General features: G+C 44.1%; 1 protein-coding gene across 1 annotated transcript; it reads right to left on the bottom strand.

The window, feature by feature from the left end:
• Positions 1-6290: 6290 nt before the first annotated feature.
• NIFK (nucleolar protein interacting with the FHA domain of MKI67) lies at positions 6291-20138 on the bottom strand. Its single transcript, NM_001101827.1, is given in 7 exon segments — positions 6291-7088; positions 7762-7833; positions 7956-8018; positions 10105-10316; positions 11128-11236; positions 18346-18483; positions 19980-20138. Coding segments are annotated over 7 exon segments (885 nt in total). The 5' UTR covers positions 20085-20138; the 3' UTR covers positions 6291-6902.
• Positions 20139-20515: the final 377 nt, after the last annotated feature.

Genomic DNA, 20515 nt, shown 5'->3' with positions numbered 1-20515 from the left:
GTCTGTGACCTACACCACAGCTCACGGCAATGCTGGATCCTTACCCACTGAGCAGGGCCAGGGATCGAACCCACAACCTGATGGTTCCTAGTCAGATTTGTTTCTGCTGCACCACGACGGGAACTCCATCAGTAGTGTTTTCTATTCTTTTGGCCATGCCTGCAGCATGTGGAAGTTCTCTGGGCCAGGGATTGAACCTGTGCCATAGCAGTGACTGTGCCAGATCCTTAGCTTGCTCTACTACCAGGGAAGTCTTATTTTTTAAAAAAGCTAATTAGAGGAGGAGTTCCCACCGTGGTGCAATGTGATCAGTGGTGTCTTGGGAGCTCTGGGATGCAGGATTGATCCTCAGCCCAGCACAGTGGGTTAAGGATCAAGTGTTCCCACAACTGTAACTTAGGTCACAACTGTGGCTTGGATTTGATCCCAGGCACTCCACATGCCTCAAGGCAGCCAGAAAAACAAACAAACAAAAAACCAAAAAAAGCTAATTAGAGAAGTTCCCCGGTGGCCCAGTGGGTTAAGGATCTGGTGTTGTCACTGCTGTGGCTTAGGTCACTATGGATTCAATCCATGGCCAGGGAACTTCTGCATGCTCTGGATGCAGCCAAAAAGAAAAAAGTTAATTAGAGAAAATCCAAAACATTTATCATCTACCTAAGTGTTAAAGCAGAAATAGAAGAAAAACTGACACCTTCCTTCAGAAGAAAACATTGTCTGTTATTGTCTTGCATCCCTCTTGGCCAAAAACCCATCTGAGTAGTTTCTTGGAGGAATACTTAGGATCGTTTCCTTGGTTCCTCTTGCAAACGTTGTGCTCCCCCTCCACCGCCAGTGCTGCAGCGCTTCCCCCAAGAGAGCTGCCAGGGAACAGCAGCTTTACTTGGGGCACATTTGCTGCGGAAACTATGTTTGGCAAGTATCGAATGTCTGCGCTTCTTTTCCTGGGCCTCCTAGGGTTGACAGCACTTATTTATAACAGGGGAGATTCTAAACTTGGCCTCTTATCAGCACAGAAAAGTAACTTCCACATCACCGCCACAGATCCATTTCCTTCTTTCTGTCAGCACAAACAGAAGCAGAGCAGGCCGCCCAGATCCTGGGTAAGTGGGTAAGCAATTTAATTCTAAAACAGACTGCTTTCCGGAACAGGACAAATTTGTAGATCAGCATGTGAAATCTTCTGTTACTGCATCAATGGGACAGTAACTCTCCACCCAAGTGAAGCCCTAACTTCCCAAACAATTATATTTTTTGTTTCTGAGCAGAAAATGGCCAGAAATATGTCACCTACGTATCAATTGAAAAATAATCCCAAGTGTTGAGATTTACTAATTGAAACAGAAAAATGCCCCCAAACCTAAGTCCAGTGTTTCCTTTGCTTATAATTCGGACCTCATGAATAACAAATAAAACTAAATGAGCACAAACTCAACATTGTAAATCAACTGTATATCAATAAAAATTTAAAAAAAAATGAGCATAGGGAGTGGAAAGTAGGCAATACTCTGGGGGTTCTCTTGCGGTGTGGTGAGTGACCCAGCATTGTCACTGCAGTGGCTGGTGTCACTGCTGTGATGCAGGTTCAGTCCCTGGCCCTGGAATTTCCACGTGCCAAAAAAGGAAAAAGAAAATACTCTGAATATTATGAACTAAAGACTGTGATTATTTATTAATTTTAATGTTTTGGCCACACCCATAGCATGTGGAAGTTCCCAGGCCAAGGATCACACCTGTGCCACAGCAGTGACCCAAGCTGCTACACTGGATCCTTGACCCGCTGAGCCACGAAGGGAATTCACAAATTTAGTGTTGATAAATTTGATAAATAAAGCCAAGTTCTCTTGTATGAGCTTTTCTTTTTAAATCCAGTCACCAAATTCTAATATACACTGGGGAACACCAAATTAGAAAACCACTGGCCCATAATTAGTGTACAATTATCCTAAGTAGTACTTATTCATAACCACACACGATTTTATAAGTTAAAAACCTTCACGGTTCACGTCATCAGTATGTTGTATTACTGGTGATCAGAAATCCTTTGGCAAATATGTTTTTAACAATAACCGGTTACCCAAAGGACCGTTATTAAGCACCCAGTTGCTTATTTCACAGTGGCAGTTTCTGCCCTATAGTTGTGTAGAAATTGGTGCTCTGTTTATATGTGTAGTGTGTATAAAATTATGCTGCTCAGGAAGGTCTTTTTGTTTATAGGGCTGCACCTGCTGCACATGGAAGTTCCCAGGCTAGGGGTCGAATCGGACTGCAGCTGCCAGCCTGCACCACAGCCCACAGCATCTTGGGATAGGAGTCATGCCTGCAACCTACACCACAGCTCATGGCAATGCAGGTTCCTTAAGTCACTGAGGGAGGCCAGGGATCAAAACCACGTCCTCATGGATACTAGTCAGATTCGTTTCCACTGCGCCACAATGGGAGGTCCTTTTTAAAAAAAATGTTAACTTTAGGATATAAATCCCTTTTAACAATTTTGAATTTTTGCCAGTCTCAGTGAATGTCGTGAGTTGTTGATTTTCAGTGCCTGAGTTCTACTGCCACCTAGTGTTAGGCTGCCGTCATTACTTCAAAACTGAGCTCATAAGAATAGCTCATTTGCATGCAATGTCCCCGGCCTGATGTCCCAGCGCTCCTTTTCTGCCCCCATTTCAAAGTCACCAGGTCCTCTCAGCACAAGGCTTTTGCATCTTAACATTTTTTCACTGTCACTAACAGTCTAGATTTCAATCCCACCCCTGTTGGGAGGAAATCTAATGGTTGAGTCAGCTCACTTGGCTCACTGTATACTATCCCATGGCAAGTCCACTCCTTGAGTCCTCAGGACTTCAGTCTCATCAGATAGTAACAGTAGTGTCTACTTCATAGGCTGCTCTGATTAAATGAGCTAATATACTGCAAGTGCTTACAGCAATATCTGACACATGCAAATATTTAACAAATATTCATTATCATACCTTGCAAGTCCTTAATGGTAATCAAAAATAGTCTCTATTACTTTCCATTTTATGGTCAGAATGCAGAAATTGGGTTCCATGTGACAATTTGTGTGGATTGTTTTGAGGTCTATTCTGGATAAAAAGTCCTTTGCAAATATTTTTATCCAGGCTGTAGTTTTTTTCACTTAAAAAAATTATCTGTGTTATCTTGTGGCACAGCAGGTTAGGGATCTGGCATTGTCACTGCAGTGGCTCTGGGCCCCTTAACTTCCACATGCTGTGGGAATGGCCAAAAAAATTTGACTATTGGATAATCTATGAACTTTTTTTTTTTTTTTTTTTTTTTTTTTAGGGCCACACCCATGGCCTATGGAAGTTCCCAGGCTAGGGGCTGAATTGGAGCCATAGCTGCCGGTCAGTGCCATAGCCACATGGGATCTGAACCAAGTCTGAAAGGCCAGATCCTTAACCCACTGAATGAAATCAGGGATCACACCTGTGGCCTCATGGATACCAGCCAGGTTTGTTACTGCTAAGCCACAACAGGAACTCCTCTATGAACTCACATAAATTTTTTTTTTCAACTTTTGGTTATGGTGTGCAGCAGCATGATGTGGGATCTCAGGGACTGAACATGGGCTGCAGTGTGAAAGCCTCAAGTCTTAACCACTAGCCCACCAGGGAACTCTCCCTTTTCACTTAACAGTGTATTTCTTTAATCTTTTTTAAAAATGATTCAGTTATACCTACATATACTTTTTTCCCCATTCTCTCCCATGATTTTTTATCTACTGCACCTCAGCAGTAACTCCTTTTACTTTTAAATGGACTCTTCATGTTGCTCCCTTTTTTCAAAGCAACTGTTCTTGCTGAAAGGCTGTTTTTTAGTTTACTTATCTGGATACATTTCTTCAGTTGCTACAACATAACACAATTGCCTTGTTTTTGTCATTGGTAAATCTCTCCTTGTTTGGCTATCAAGGAAGCCATTTGGAAATGTTACAGTCTCATTCTCATTTTTTACAGGTCAAGAAATATTATGCTGAGATACTCCATTTAAAATTTTCTAATTCTTCTGGTTGTCGCTTTCCTGAGTTGGGAATACTGTGCTGAGTACTTGGTCTGGGAGTGTCAACATAAATTGTATTCTTTTGGCAAAGCTGGAGGGTCACTGCAAAATAGACACAATGCTTTGACATCTAATTTAATAACTCATACTCTACTGTGAACTTAAGTAGGATACTTGAAGCCCACTTTCTCTTCTTGTTTTGTCAGGATAGGTAACACATTGACTCAAAAATCTAAAACTGGAGTTCTCTGATAGCACAGCAGGTTAAGGATCCAGCGCTGTCACTGCTGTGGCATGGGTTCAATTCCTGGTCCAGGAACTTCCCCATGCCACAGGGGCAGCCAAAAAAAAAAAAAAAAAAAAAAAGGCAAGCTAAAACCACATCATCTCAGAGTTCCTGTGGTGGCTCAGCAGAAACCAATCTGACTAGTATCCATGAGGATGTAGGTTTGATCCCTGACCTCGCTCAGTGGGTTAAGGATTCGGCATTGCTGTGAGCTGTGGTGTAGGTGGGATTTGACCTCTGCCTTGGGAACCTCCATATGCTGAGGGTACAGCCCTAAAAAGAAGAAAAAACAGAAAAAGTAAAACAAGCTCCCCTGTGGCACAGCAGGTTAAGGATTTGGTTTTGCACAGCTATGGCACAGGTTACAACTGTGGCACGTTGGATTTTTGGCCCATGAACTTCCACATGCAGCAGGTGTGGCAAAAAACCAAAACTAAGCCACCCATGGGTCAGACTTGGTTTTCGGATTTATACTTTTGGCCATAGGATGCCCCACGATGCAGTTAAGTTTGGGCCACATTATTTCTGCCTAAAGAAAGTGCATATTGGAGTTCCCATTGTGGTGCAGTGGTTAATGAATCTGGCTAGGAACCATGAGGTTGCAGGTTTGATCCTTGGCCTTGCTCAGTGGGTTAAGGATCCAGCATTGCCGTGAGCTGTGGTGTAGGTCACAGATCCCACATTGCTGTGGCTGTGGTGTAGGCTGGTGGCTACAGCTCCAATTAGACCCCTAGCCCGGGAACCTCCATATGCTGCGAGAGCGGCTCAAGAAATGGCAAAAAGACAAAAAAAAAAAAAAGAAAAAGTGCATATTATTTATATACATCATACTTGTGGGCTCAGGAATAGCAGCCATCAGCATCACAGCCAATGATCACATGGGGTCGGTGGCCTAGACCACCCACCTCTATCAGTCTTGGAACCAGAGCCTTTGTGGGATCACAGTGAGACTGGAATTCCTATCAGCACAGCTTAGCTTCTCACCTCAAGTGATCAGCCAGCAGGATTACAGTCTCCAGTCCTAGCCACCTTGGACACGGCCAAAATGCTTTCCAAGTAACGTCGGCAAGAGGAAGAGGAAACATCCTGTCATATGTCACAATGACTTATTCACTTGCCACTCTACCTTAGGGCGAATACGCAGCCTGAGAAGTGTCTGGCTCCAACTGAACCTTGTCTACAGAGTACATTCCCTTTGCCTTTACAGCTTTTTGCAATGATTATGTACAAGAGCAACACATGTGCTTCCACATCAGTATTTTGATGCTTAACTTCCCATTTAAAAAGGAATGCCATGTTACATTGTTGTGGTCATTCTGATCATAGTTTTGAATGGTACCCCTTTCACCTTATTTATTTAATTTTGCAGAGAAAAAACTCCCTACAAAATTTGAAAATCAAAGCCACACCACTTGATCCTAATCTAGTCTGTGGGAAAATACTCTTTAGACATAACTTCAACTGTTTCTTGTAAAAAGCATCCTTTGCAATGATAAATGCTAAAGACAGAATTCACGCACTCCCATCTCCAGGGCACATTAGAAAGTCCCTTACACAACAAGAGATGCCGAATGGTACCAGGCCCAAGGGGGTGGCTGGGTTTGCAGGTTGGGAAGGGTAAACCAGATGGACTTCCAGATGTCCAAGTTCAGAGATAGCTCAGAAAGGGAAGCAGTTAATTGAATGATTCAACACACACAAACTGAACAGGGGCTATTCTAGAGGTGAAATAGGTTCTTTGTATATACTTAAAAAACCAATTGTTTTGCATTCTGTACCAGAACACCTAGCTAGATCTTATCACAGTAAATGTTTTACAAGTATCAGACGAAAAAACATTTGGTGGCAATGAATGTTTCCAAGGCATCTGACTTAGTTGATACAAAAACACCTTTCAAGGTCATAAGAAACTCAAAGATAGCTGAAAAGGCAAAAACGGACTATTTTACTTCAAGACACTGAAGTCCTCTAAAAAATATAGACAAAGTTTATTTGGTGGTTACTGCTTGAATCTTGAAATTTACCTCTAGATTGAGGATAATGATACAAGATGATAGTTACTAATTAATCCATGCTAGCCCACCCCAAACTAATTTAATATTGGTAAAAATGACCATATACACAGAAATGAATCTCAGAATTTACACTGCTTCCGTCACTCTCCATAGAATTGAACTGATGGGTTAAATGTGCTTGGTCTAACAGAGAACAATGTAAGTGGTCAAGCAAGATTTTATTTTCCTTTATGATGGTAACAACAAAGGCTACAGTTTAGTTCTTAAAGCTGTGGGTAATAGAGACCTTCTATCCAGGCCAAGTAACTAAGGACAGCTCTGAACGCTGCAGACAAAGCCCAAGCAGACAGGATGAGCGGTAGCGTCTGCCGGCTGCCGTAGCTGGTGTGCAGCCCTGCATCTGTGTAAGGGCAAGGAAGAGGAAATTACGGGTGGCTTTCCTTACAGACTTAAAAAAGCCTTTCCCTCCAAAAATCTTGTTACTGGTTGCATTCTATTCTATCTCGTTAAATACAAAGAAGTCAGCTTCCATCATAAAATCACATTTTTCAGAACTATACACAATACATTCAGAATCACTGATTGTTTTTTCTTCTCTTTTTCCTTGAACTTGTAGGTATCTGAGTCTCCTGTGTTTCTTCTTTTGCACCAGATACGGGCTGCTTGAAAACAATTTCGTGATCTTTATCATCATCATTCATTTTAGCCACTTCTGACTTTCGTTTCTCCAAAAATGTTGGTGTACACACTGGTGTGGGGCCCTGGGTTCAACAAGTGAAAGATTGTATTATAAATGCAGGGGGAAATTAGGAATGACCTGCCGTCACCTCCCCTCTACTTTTAATTATGCATGTTACCGTAGGTTTGTTTCTTTTTTTTTTTTTTAGGGCCGCGTCTGAGGCATATGGAAGTTCCTAGGCTAGGAGTCGAATGGGAACTGTAGTCGCTGGCCTATGCCACAGCCACAGCCACGCCAGATCTAGGCCGTGTCTGAGACCTACCCCCACAGCTCATGGCAATGTTGGATCCTTAACCTACTGAGTGAGGCCAGAGATCGAACCCACATCCTCATGGATCCTAGTCAGGTTCTTTAGCCCTGAGCCATTTTGGGAACTCCAAGGCTCATTTCCATCTTCTGAAGATACAGAAGAGCTTAGGTGCTCATCACACTTACTATGGAAACTCACAACTAATGGACAGAATTCCCTCCAGCACAGAGCATGGAGGTAGACAACTCTAGCCAAACATTTATAAGGAGACTGGCCTCACTTCTCTACTGACTCACTTGGCTCAAAAGATAAAAATTGCGATAAACTCACAATGATAACTTTTGTTAAATTCACTATCAAGGATGTACCCCCAAATCACAAGATTAAATGAAATTTTTAACAAAGCAACAATAGCAGCAGCTGCTTTTCCTCTGTGAAATCTTACCTGGCTATCCACTGTCTTCTCAGGGGTGTTAAGAGCGGCCAAGGCCTCTTTCTTCTTCTTCTTCCGTAAAGCCTTCAATAAATTTTAAGAGACTTTATCAAGCTGCATGTTTATCAGCTATAGTAGTCTTGTATACATTTCCCTATTTGTCTTTCTTGAATATCTGTATGTAATATGACAACGGAAAATTTTACCTGGTGCTTTCTGGAATTTCGAGGACCAGTGAATGAAGGCTTTTCCTCATCTTTATGTAAGACCTTAAGTAAACATAGAGAAGTTATAAATTAGCAGTCTCACTCACGATTTAAAACTTACCATTAGGTCCTTATACCTATTAATAAACCCTCTGCTAAATGACAGAGCATTTCAATAAAAAGCGAAATTCACCAATAGAGTGAATGATCTTAAGTAAAGGGCAAAAGTACTAGAGGCACCTGAGGAATGGCAGAAGCCGCAGGGGCTGAAGTGAAGACCCAGAGACAGGGGCTGACCTGGCCAGTGAGAATCCTGCCCCAGGAGGGTGGACCCAGGACAAAGGTGAATACAGAAGGTCTGTTCCCCATAAAGCAACAAATGGGCCACAGGAAAGACTGTTCTCACATGCTTCACTGTCCTAGCTCCCAAATTAATCACGAGAGTGCCTGGGCCCGAGGACTGTGACAAAATGCTGTTTTGACAGAGCTTATTAAAAACTGTGGGAATCCCAGGTGTGGCTCAGCAGGTTAAGAACCTGACATAGGGTCCGTGAAGATGTGGGTTCAATCCCAGGCCTCCATCAGTGGGTTAATGATGCGGCGTTGCTGTAGCTGTGGTGTAGGCCAGCAGCTGCAGCTCCCATTTGACTCCTAGCCAACTTCCACATACCTCAGGTGCAGCCAGCAAAGGAAAGAACAAAACAAAAATTGTCACCTCACAGTTGTCAGAATGGCCATTGTCAAAAACACCCCAAATAACAAATGCTGGAGAGGGTGGGGAGAAAAGGACCCCCCCCCAACACTGTTGGCAGGAATGTAAACTGGTAACAACCACTATGGAGAATAGCACAGAGGTTGCTCAAAAACTAAAAATACCTGGGGGAAAAAACAACCAACAAAACCTTTCATATGATCCAGCAACTCCACTTCTACTCCTGGGAATATATCCAAAAGAAATGAAAACACTAATTGGAACATGGAGCATAATCTATAAACACACTGAATCACGGAGTTCCCTTGGTGGCACAGTGGTTAACGAATCCGACTAGGAACCATGAGGTTGCGGGTTCGATCCCTGGCCTTGCTCAATGAGTTAAGGATCCGGCATTGCCATGAGCTGTGGTCTATTTGCAGACGTGGCCCGGATCCCGCATTGCTGTGGCTCTGGTGGAGGCTGGTGGCTACAGCTCTGATCCGACCCCTAGCCTGGGAACCCCCATATGCTGCGGGAACGGTCCTAGGAAAGGCAAAAAGACCAAACAAAAAAAAACAAACACTGAATCACTATGTTGTACACCTGAAACTAATATATAATATTGCAAATCAACTACACCTCAATGAAAATGAAAAAACAAAAGTCAATCAGGAACTGGGCCCAAGGATGGCAATTCAGTCTTCTAGTTTCTGGGTAAGGTTAAAAGACCTAGTAAACTCAGGAACAGATACCATCTCTTATCAACTAATTAACTTTTTGGAAATAAGCTGACAGAGTCGATCAAAGACCCAAAACAATCTAAAGATTTGTGGAGCTCACCTCACCATGAGAAGGAGGAAGAGTGAGCAAGGAGTCCCTAGTCAACAAGCAAGGAAGTGAAAACCAGATGAAAACCTGTTACACCCCATTCATGTGAGCAGCCTCGCTGTATTTCAACTCCCACTCATTTAATTCACAGAACTTTTGTTTACTGGTTGATTCTCACATACACTTTCGGAATATTCCCAACTTAAAAGACCATGAAACAAAATTTTAACTAGAATAGCATAAAAAGGATGGTCAATTTACAGTCTTGATATTTACTGATAACACACAATAAACCAAATATTTAATTCTGGTAATAATGCCTTTACTAGCAATCTATAAGTATTACGGTTTTTGGTAAAACAGGGTTTAAAACCTCAATAACCTAAAGTTATTAAATCAGGAAAATGTTGCCAAGTCAGCCAATCCTGTTCAGGAGTTTCCTCTTCTGTATAGTGGAGGTAAGATCTGCTCCAACAAACTTACAAAGAAAAACCCATGATGCGGTGTTTTAAATATTTAGTCAAAACCTAGTATGGGATCAGCACCAGGTTACTTTATCCATGAAACCATAAACACATTATAACAGTGAGGTACAAAGCAAGAGACATTTCATAAAGGAGTATTTACCAATGAAGGAAAATTATAATCAATTCCCTTTTTAGCTAATCTCTTCCTGAGAGATTTTTCCTTCTTTTTAAATCTCTCCTCCATCCGCAGCTTTTGTCGAAGCGTCCGCTTCTGATTATAGCGTTTCACTGCCGGGAACGACGGCCTTTTAAATGGCATGTGCCACTCTCTAAAAAGTTCTTCATGTACTTTTTCAGGTGGTATGATATGACCTATCATTAAGGAAAAAAAAAAAAAAAAAGTTCAGCTAAATGGAAGGGAAAGGATTTAAGCTTTAGAATTTCCCCCTTGTAGTTTTTCCTCACAGCATCACCAAAATGATGTGTGCCCCATTTACACGGAGAAACGTGAAGGTTAAACAGGTACTTAAGGGCAAATCACAGAGCCCACAACTGTTTGTCAGACAGTCTGTGTCCCAAGCTGCCCTAGGGGCCAGCGACAGAATTCACAGAGCAGTGTGAAGGACAGTGACAGCACCCAGGCCCCAGGGTTCCTGTTAGCTTGTGACCCTCGGGGGCAGAAGCCTTCATGCCAGCTGACTGCTTACTCACATCCCTCTGGCTACATTAGCCCATGGGCCCATATGCAACGCAGGCCCAGGCCCCTGGCATCACCCACCTGTGATGGATGGGGTGGTACACAACCCAGCCCCCCGGCTTGTCAGCTGGAATAGGTCTGTCTCCCAGGGTTACCAGATCCTATGTGGTGACCTGCTTGTTAACATACGGTTCACCGACTTACTGACTTCCTTCCCCTCTTTGTCTCCACTCCCTCCAAGTGTTTTCCTGGGATCATTTTCAAGATAAACTACCTCCATTTTAAAAAGGAACTGTATCCTACCAGAGATCAGAACCTTTAGGTCCCCTACTCAGCCCCTCTGGGCCTGGCTAGAGCTGTGTGTGTCATGTGTGAAGGAAGACCGACCTTAACCAGCTTCTGAGACTCGCTCCCATCAACAGGGTGAGAGAACAGCCATGTCAGCAGGAGGCATCCACTCAACTACAGCTAAGGCAGCATACTCACACTTCAAGAGTCTTTCTCCAAAAAGGTAGTTGTTCATTGTTTCAGCAGCTATTCTGGCAACATCTTCAGATTCAAACTCCACAAAGCCATAGCCTTTGCTATTTCCAGTCTGCAATGGAAAAATCCACCCCCAAAATTAGAACTATTAAATTCTAACATGCCATTCAACTCCCAATAGATCATCACTAATAAGACACCCTTAATTCCAATTTCAAATCACAGTGTGGCGACTGCTATGAGGAAAGAGAAGATTCAAAATAGTCTGAACTTGTCACTGATTTTGAAGTATTCATGGGACTGTGATCACACACGATAAATACACTGTTAGAATTAGAACTTTATTTGGGTGTCCCCTGGTGGCCTAGCGGTTAAAGACCTGGCACTGTCATTACTGTTTCACTAGTGCGATCCTTGGAACTTCTATATGGAGCAGGTGTGGCAAAAAGAGAGAGAGAGAACTTGGTTGGGTCCCACAGTTCTTTACTCCTTATTGAACTCACTGGCAGTCATGTTACCAATGTATTAATACTGCCCAGGAGTTCCCTTGTGATGCAAAGGGTGAAGGATCCAGCGCTGTCATTGCTGTGGCTCGAGTTTGATCCCTGCCTGGGAATTTCCACATGCCGAGATGGTCGAAAAAAACAACCAAAACAAAAACCGGAAAAGAAATGAACTCTTCAGTGTCTCCAAGCTAGTCAATAAAACCCTGCATTCATTTTCATGTTTACTAGTGGCTGGTCACCTTCGGAGCTGGGGCAGAGGGCCAGTGCCAACATTCTCTTATTTAAACACGCACCTGGGGTTCTTGGGCTCCAAACCACAACATAAAGTGGATTTTCTCCCCTATCTTGGTAAAATGAGTTCTAGGCCTGAATGCCCAGGTTTGGGTCCTGGCCCTGACACTTACCTGGGTGAGGAGTGTTTAAGCTCAAATTTTTCTTTCTAGAAAATGGAAAATGACCGCTATATAACAACCACTCTCATAGAGTTGCTAAGAAAATATTCAATAATCCACCAGTGCTACTACCCATGATGTCTGTCGAATGAGTACTCAGTGTTACTGCAGGGTGGCAACATGGGCCTGCCCCACACCTGCTACTTTGGCACAGGGTTATTTTGAGCTGAAGGAATTCAGCAGCAGATACAAGAAAAACTCTGCCCTCCCCTTATTTACCTAAAATCAGGACATGCATCTACAAAGGTGTCTTCCCCCACCCCCACCAGAAAGACAAAAGTCAGAGGAAGCCACATAACAGGCTTTACTAACAGGACCTTTTCCATGGCTGGTCTCCCATTTATTTGCCTTCCCACAACTCAAAGCACTTTTCCTTTATCTTGTCGCTCCTTCTGAAACTCCTTGCTTCTCTGCCAAGGTGCTGCATGGTTTTAACCAACTTCTGAGTGCTTCACGTCTGAGAGCTCCCTCATGTAAGAAGACTTCTGGGAGCTTGTTTCACTCTTGCTAACCTCTGTCTCGTCAGTCTAAGTAAGTTACAGCATTCCTCCCGGCCAGAGAACCTAGGAGGCAGTACATACAAAAAGAACTTTTCCTCCTCCACACTTCCAACCTTAGTGACAACCAGAAAAGACTTTACAGGAGTTCCCATTGTGGCTCAGTGGTAACAAACCCAACTAGTATCCATGAGGACTCAAGATTCAGTCCCTGGCCTTGAGCAGTGGGCTAAGGATCCAGGGTTGCTGTGGCTGTGGCGTAGGCTGGCAGCTGTAGCTCAGATTCAACCCCTAGCCTGGGAACCTCTATGTACATCGAGTGCGGCTCTTAAAAAAAAAGAAAGAAAAAAAAAAAGAAAGAAAAAAAAGAAACTTGACTAAATATTACTCTTGGATAGGGATCAAAACTGGGGATTCTGGAAATAAGGAGTCATGAAAAAGGTGTGCAGCTTAACAGAGTTGGAAGCCAGGAAGCTAGAGGCTCATTCCTACCGCTGGCAACCCAGAAACGGCCACAACCCAGAGCCTTAGTTACCTGCAAAGGATGATTCTGGTAAAAAATTTTTTTTTTTTTGGTCTTTTTTTTGCTATTTCTTGGGCCACTCCCGCGGCATATGGAGGTTCCCAGGCTAGGGGTCCAATCGGAGCTGTAGCCACTGGCCTACGCCAGAGCCACAGCAACGCAGGATCCGAGCCACACCTACAACCTACACCACAGCTCACGGCAACGCCGGATCGTTAACCCACTGAGCAAGGGCAGGGATCGAACCCGCAACCTCATGGTTCCTAGTCGGATTCGGTAACCACTGCGCCATGACGGGAACTCCTGATTCTGGTAAAATTTTAAATGTCTGGCAATCCTTTTACAATCCCAGTTCTCACTCAGGAGGGAAAAGATGGAATGGAAGATGGTGAAATGCAGCTCAATGCAACACACTGTGAACTCATGAATCTTTCTGAACACATGCAAAGTGTCCCCCAAACCAAAAACTTAAAACTTCAAACCCTGACCTAGTATCCCAGAATGCTAGAAATACCAAGCAGTCAAAACTGGTGTGGGTGGGGAGGTGGCAGTTTTACTGGGCAACAAAGCTGGAAATGACACCTGTCAGTGCATCCCAGCAGGAGCAGGTTTTCTCTGACTGGCCTCTTAAAAAAGCCAATGTCCAGAAAAGCCAAACAAGTCAAACAGGGCAAATGTAGTTCTAGATGGGATGAAGCGACCAAGTGCAATGCATGACCCTAACTTTCCCAGAATGGGGAGGGTGCCCCAGGGGTATGTGTGGGCGGGCAGTAAACAAGATCATCAGGCAGTGATAACGTAGGAGAATGCCCCATTCTTATATTTACGATGGTGTACTTAGTACTAAAGTGTTGTGACTGCCACTTCAAAAGGTTCAATGAAACAAAAAGGTGTGCCTGTTTTTTTGGTGTTGTTGTTGTTGTGTTTTTTTTGTCTTTTGAGGGCCGTACCCACGGCATCTGGAGATTCCCAGGCTAGGAATCTAATTGGAGCTGTCGTCACCAACCTATGTCAGAGCCACAGCTACACCAGATCCTAGCCGCATCTGTGACCTACACCACAGCCACAACACCGGAGCCTTAACCCACTGAGTGAAGCCAGGGATGGAACCAGCAACCTCATGGTTCCTAGTCAGATTTGTTTCCGCTGCACGACAACAGGAACTCTGTGTGCTTGTTTTTTTTAGACAAGGAAGAGATGAAGCCAATGTGTCAGGATGTTAGTAATGGGTGAATCCAGGTGGGGGGTGTTCATTACACCATTCCTTGATTTTGTCTTGTTGGGTTTTATTTTGCCTGTGACCTCGGCGTGAGGAAGTTCCCAGGACAGAGATTGAACCTGTACCATGGCAATAAGAATACCAGATCCTTATCCCACTGCCACCCGGGAACTCCCATTGTACCATTTTTTCTACCTCCCTGTAGACTTTTTTCCCAAAAGACAAACCTGAGGGAAAACTACTTCTGTACTGAAATATCAAAAAACACCGACAAAATTACATCCCACAAAAGGCTGAAGAATGTTTCAAAAAGACAGTAAGGGCAAAAATACAAAAAGGCGGAGTTTCTGTCGTGGCTCAGTGGTTAATGAATCCGACTAGGAACCATGAGGTTGTGGGTTCCATCCCTGGCCTTGCTCAGTAGGTTAAGGATCCGGCGTTGCTGTGAGCTGTGGTGTAGGTTGCAGACTCATTTCAGATCTGGCGTTGCTGTAGCTGTGGCGTAGGCCGGCAGCTGTAGCTCCAATTCAACCCCTGGCCTGGGAACCTCCACATGCTGAGGGTGCAGCCCTTAAGAACAAATAAGCAAAAAAACAACCCCACAACTGAATAGAAAGATTAAGCAAGCTCTCATAGGACTTTTACTTCAGGTATGTTTATGTACACGTATATGTGTGTTGGCTTACGCTGTAAAACTTATTTCTTTGGAGTTCCTGCTATGGTGCAATGGGATCAGCAGTGTCCTTACAGCACCAGGACGAAGATTCACTCCCCTGTCCGGCACAGTGGGTTAAAGGTTCCAGCGCTGCCACAGTTGCAGCACAGGTCAAAGTTGTGGCTGGATGGCCAAAAAAGAAACAAACGAACTTATTTCTTCTTGGGGATTCTAAGTCCAAAAAAAACTATTCTAGAGAAAGTTACCTATACCTGCTGCAAAAAGAAGGTTCCCAGCAGCTTCACCTACAAGACTGAAAAATTGCAAGTTAAGTTCATTTGTATCCTTATGTTCAACAGGATGGTAGATAAATAAACTGCAGTGTAATCAAGAAAAGGAATAAAGCACCAGTTGCATGGATAAGGCTCAAAGGAGACTGTTGAATGAACAAGTCTGCAGCAAAATGATAGATTCTAGTCTGTTTCTTAAAGATCAAAGATCTGAAGCATGAGATCAAGCTGACATCTGATAAAGGTGAACAGTCATTAAGCTGGTCTCTACCAGACTTCAGGGTATTTGCAGTATCTTGTCTGCCTAAGATGCAACCATTACCAACTGGCGAATGGCGAAAAAGGGGAAAATACAGAGAAAACACATTATTTTGGTTAGAATAGAAGAAATATCAGGATTTTTCTTTTGGCCATGCCCACAGCACGTGGAGGTTCTCAGGCCAGGGACTGAACCCATACCAAAACAGTGACCCTAGCCTCAACAATGACAATGCCAGATCCCTAACCTGCTAGGCCACCAGAGAAGTTCCCGAAGCATTTTATTTTATTAATTTTTTTTTTGTCTTTTTAGGGCCGCACCTGAGGCATATGGAGGTTCCCAGGCTAGGCGTCGAATTGGCGATGTAGCTGCCAGCCTACACCACAGCCACAACAACACAGGATCCAAGCCAAATCTGAGATCTACACCACAGCTCAGCAATGCTGGATCCTTAACCCAATGAGTGAGGCCAAAGATCGAACCTGCATCCTTATGGTTAGTAGTCAGATTCCTGACCAGCTGAACCACAATAGGAACTATTTGCAATAATTTACAATGTTGAGATAATTTCTGTTGTACAGCAAAGTGATTCAGTTATACACATATCCATTCTTTCTCCATATAGATCACCACAGAATACTGGGTAGAGTTCCCTGTGGTGTACAGCAAGTCCCTGCTGGCCAATCATTCTATACACCTCAGAGTGCACACACAAATTCCAAACCCCAAGTCCACCCCTCCCTGAACCTGTCCCCTTTAGTAACTATTAAGTTTGTTTTCAGAGTCTGTGAGTCTATTCCTGCTCTGCAAGTAAGTTCATTTGTATCTTTTTTAGAGATTCCACATACAGAAGTTCCCTCTGTGGCGCATCTAGATTGGCAGCTCCTTGGGAACTCTGGGAGGCAAGTTCAATACCCAGCCCTCTGACCCCTAGCCCGGAACTCCCTATACCGCAGGGAATAAAAGAAAAAAAAAAAGACAAAAAGATTCCATGTATAAGTAATATATGGTACTTGTCTTTCTCTCTCTTCTTTTTTTGGTCTTTGCCTTTTCTATGGCCGCTCCCGAGGCATATGGAGATTCCGAGGCTAGGGGTCTAATCGTAGCCGTGCCTACGCCAGAGTCACAGCAACGTGGGATCCGAGCCACGTCTGCAACCTACACCACAGCTCACGGCAATGCCGGATCCTTAACCCACTGAGCAAGGCCAGGGATCGAACCCTCAACCTCATGGTTCCTAGTTGGATTCGTTAACCACTGCGCCACAATGGGAACTCCAGTACTTGTCTTTCTCTTAATTTATGTTGTATGATAATCTCTAGATCCGTCCATGTTGCTGTAAATGGTATTATTTCATTCTTTTTTTATGACTAATACTCTATTGCATATATGCACCACATGTTCTTTATCCATTCCTGTCAATGGACACTTCCTCTGAAGCATTTTAAATTTAAAATCCCCTTTACTGTTGAGATGTTGCTTTGGCAACATAAAACGTAATATCCAGCTAGTGTGTGTCCTATCCCCACTTGTGCCAAATCAAATATAAATTTTTTTTTTTGGCTCCCACGGCACATGGAGGTTCCCAGGCTAGGGGCTGAATTAGAGCTATAGCCACTGGCCTACACCACAGCCACATCAGATCCGAGTCGTCATTCTTAACCCACTGAGCAAGGTCAGGGATTGAACCTGCGTCCTCATGGATGCTAGTCAGATTTGTTTCTGTAGAGCCAGGACAGGAACTCCCAAACATAAAATTTAACTTTGATCTGTTACAACTCAAGTGGAAAGTGTGGAAAAACTGTAACAAGAAAAAAAGATTCCAAGAACAAGAGCTCTATGGTTACAGCCAATAAGTGAGTGTGGGGAAAGAAAATAAAGTGGGCCTCCCCTCCCTACTGAAACAAACAACACAATCAGTTCTTTATCAGGACAGGTGAAGGTATGATACAAAAATAACATTATATAGGAGTTCCCATAGTGGCTCAGTGGAAATGAATCTGACTAGGAGCCATGAGGTTTTGGGTTTGATCCCTGGCCTCACTCAGTGGGATAAGGATCTGGTGTCGCTGTTAACTGTAACGTGGTCGAAGATGTAGCTCGGATCCTGCATTGCTGTGGCTGGGGCCGGCAGCTGTAGCTCTGAATTGACCTCTAGCCTGGGAACCGCCATATGCCGCTAGTATGACCTCAAAAAAAAAAAAAAAAAAACCAAACAAACCAGCAAAAAACCTCCCCAAAACAACATTATATAGTACTTTGTGGCTCAGACACTGTTCTAAGAACCTTCAGTCATTACCCCATTTAATCTTTGCTCAGATACTCCTAAGATGTCAGTGCTATTTTGTTTCTATCTTACAAATCAGAAAACTGAAGTATGAGAGTATAAATAACTTGTCCAAAGCCACACAGTTGGTTAACTGTGGAGCCAGGCCTCACACCTATGTAGCCTTGCTCCATCCTTACTCTAACGATGCACCTGACCAACCTTCGCTATCAGAGGCTTTTACAAAGGGACTATGAACCAGCTCCTCAAACTGAAGTTCATGTACATGGGGCTTAGTAGTCACAGCACAAATATGACTCACTTATTAGGACAGTCAATTTAATTTGAGGACTTAAGGCAATCACTTTTTTTTTTTTGTAAACAGTAAAACATTAACAGGAATAGTGATTTTGCTCTCACAGCTGTTTCAGGTTCTAGTTCTCGCTCCACCCCTTTCTAGAGGGAGCGATAATAAGGAACATGCTCCATACACTGTCAAGGGTGATATTCTTTTGGAAAATGAAACAACTTATCTCAATCCAAAAAAAACTTACCTTTTTACTCCTGGACAGTCTCAATCTTGTAACAGTGCCAAACTGGGAGAAATATGCTCGGATCTGGGTTTCATATAGCGATGGAGGTAAGTGGCCCACATAGATTACTCCAGGAGTAAGTTTTTGTTTCTCTGGTTGCTGAAGACATCAAGACCAGGCAAATATTTTTTTAAATAAGAAACAACAACACATTGCAACAAATCCTGTGAAAACTCCCTGCTTTCAGTCTAAGACAACAGATAAGAACCTACCCTGCATCTCCACTTAGCACAACAGAATATAAAAATTAACTGTTTAATGTCCATCTCCCCACAAAGACAATTGTCAAGCAGGAGACTGTCTTCTCAGCGTCCCCATTCCAGGCCCCCAAAGTCAATGCTCAGTAAGTATACGGTGAATCAATGGTTTGAACGCATTATTCAAAATCTTCTGGCCTAAGAACTCCACATAAGTACAGTTTTGCAGATCATCGTTTAATTCGTACTCACCTAAGTCAACTATTTTAAGACGTTAGTTAACAGTACCTCCAACATACCCTTGTTTTCTATAATAAGGACTTTTAAGTTTTCCGGGAATGCATTTTATGCTAAAACCTTTGGGAAACAGAACTTTATGTCAGGGCCCCTAGTCGTAAGCAAATGAAGCCTGGCAAAAATTGTCTCTTAAGGATTCCAAAACCATGGACCTGGCAACCGAACCTCCCCAATTTGGGGATGAAACCATGTACCAGACCCTAAATCTTTGTGTTTTGAAATAAACGGCCTTTCCTTTAGTCTCCCAGGCCTCCCCTCAGTCTCAAAAGGCTGACTCGAGAGTTAATGATTAGAAAATACTGTTACAGCTAAAACCTAGTTAAAACAGTCTCCATTATGTTGTGTCCTGCCTTGGTCTGCTAACTTATTACTAATGTTTACTTTCTAATCAGAGTTATATTGCACCTAATGTTTTCTTTTATAATTGAAACACTCTTCTGACACCCCTTCCCCTTAAGCAGTCTTTATTCCAGAGAGAAGGTCAAGGGACGATAACCCTGAAGACAACCAGAAACCATCACCAAACCGACTGACTCCGGATTTGACTACTTTGAAATGATCTATGGATTAAGAATAACATAGACATCTTAATCAATAATCCTGTCTTCCGAGCTAAACCTATAAAACCCCTTGCTATCCCCTCTCAAGTCAGGACATAGCTTTGAGGCATTAGCCTGCCGTGTCCTCCTTTGCCTGGCAAAGCAATAAAACTGTTCTTTCTCTTCCTCAAAACTCCGACTCCCAAACTAGTGCCAGTGAACAGAGGCCACATTTTCCCTACAGGGGCAGAGCCAAAGAACGCTCTTTCGGATCTGGGGCTGATCTGCGGTACAAGGGGCGCTCCCATCGGCTGGCCTCCTCTTTTCCATCGTCACCCCAACACCCACCCCTTCATTTTTCGGTCCTCTCGGGAAAACCTCGGTCTCCTGGGGTCGGGGTCTCCTGGGGTCGGGGTCTCCTGGGGTCGGAGTCTCCTGGGGTCGGGGCCTCCAGGGTGACCCTGCTGAGGCACAGGCGTGGGGCTGCCGAGACGCGCTGGGCAGAAGGCCCAGGGCGCGCCAGCCGCCTCCTCTCGCGGTTGGGGCCGCGCAGGCCACTCACCTTGGTTGCGCGACGGCGAGCCAGCGCTACCTTCTTCTGGAACTTAGCATCTTCTTGCGGATTCAGGGACAAGAGCGGCCCAACCTGGGCAGCGAGAGCCGCCATTAAGCCTGCTACCGGGCTAACCAAATCCACGCGGAGCTCCCGGAAATGCGAGTCCTGTAGGGTTCCAAAGCGGAAGTGAGGGCGGGGCCTGGGCGCGACGCGGCGCGGCAGGGGGTGGGGCCTGGGCGGGGCGCGGGGAGGGTCCAGCGAGCTCCGGCGTCCCCTGCCTCAACAGCCGCTGACCTCACTCTAACACCTGCCAGCTCCCCAAAATTGCTGTGAATAGCTTGTTAGCGTTTCCTCTATGGCCCTCACATTTCAAGGGCCAGGGTTGGGATAAAAACCAACTCCAGGGAGTTCCCATTGTGCCTCAGCAGGTTAAGAACCCGACTAGCATCCATGAAGGTGTGGGTTCCACCGCTGGCCTCGCTCACTGGGATAAGGTTCTAGCATTGCCGTGAGCTGTAGTGTAGGTCACAGATGCAGCTCAG

The sequence above is a fragment of the Sus scrofa genome, chromosome 15 (assembly GCF_054392235.1).
Source record: "Sus scrofa isolate SSC_HxYL_T2T_F1_AM1 chromosome 15, Sscrofa_HxYL_maternal_Yorkshire_Landrace_v2.0, whole genome shotgun sequence".
NCBI classification, from domain to species: Eukaryota; Metazoa; Chordata; class Mammalia; order Artiodactyla; family Suidae; genus Sus; species Sus scrofa.
The sequence above is the reverse complement of the archived record's forward strand: the minus strand, read 5'-3'. Positions and strand labels throughout refer to the sequence as shown.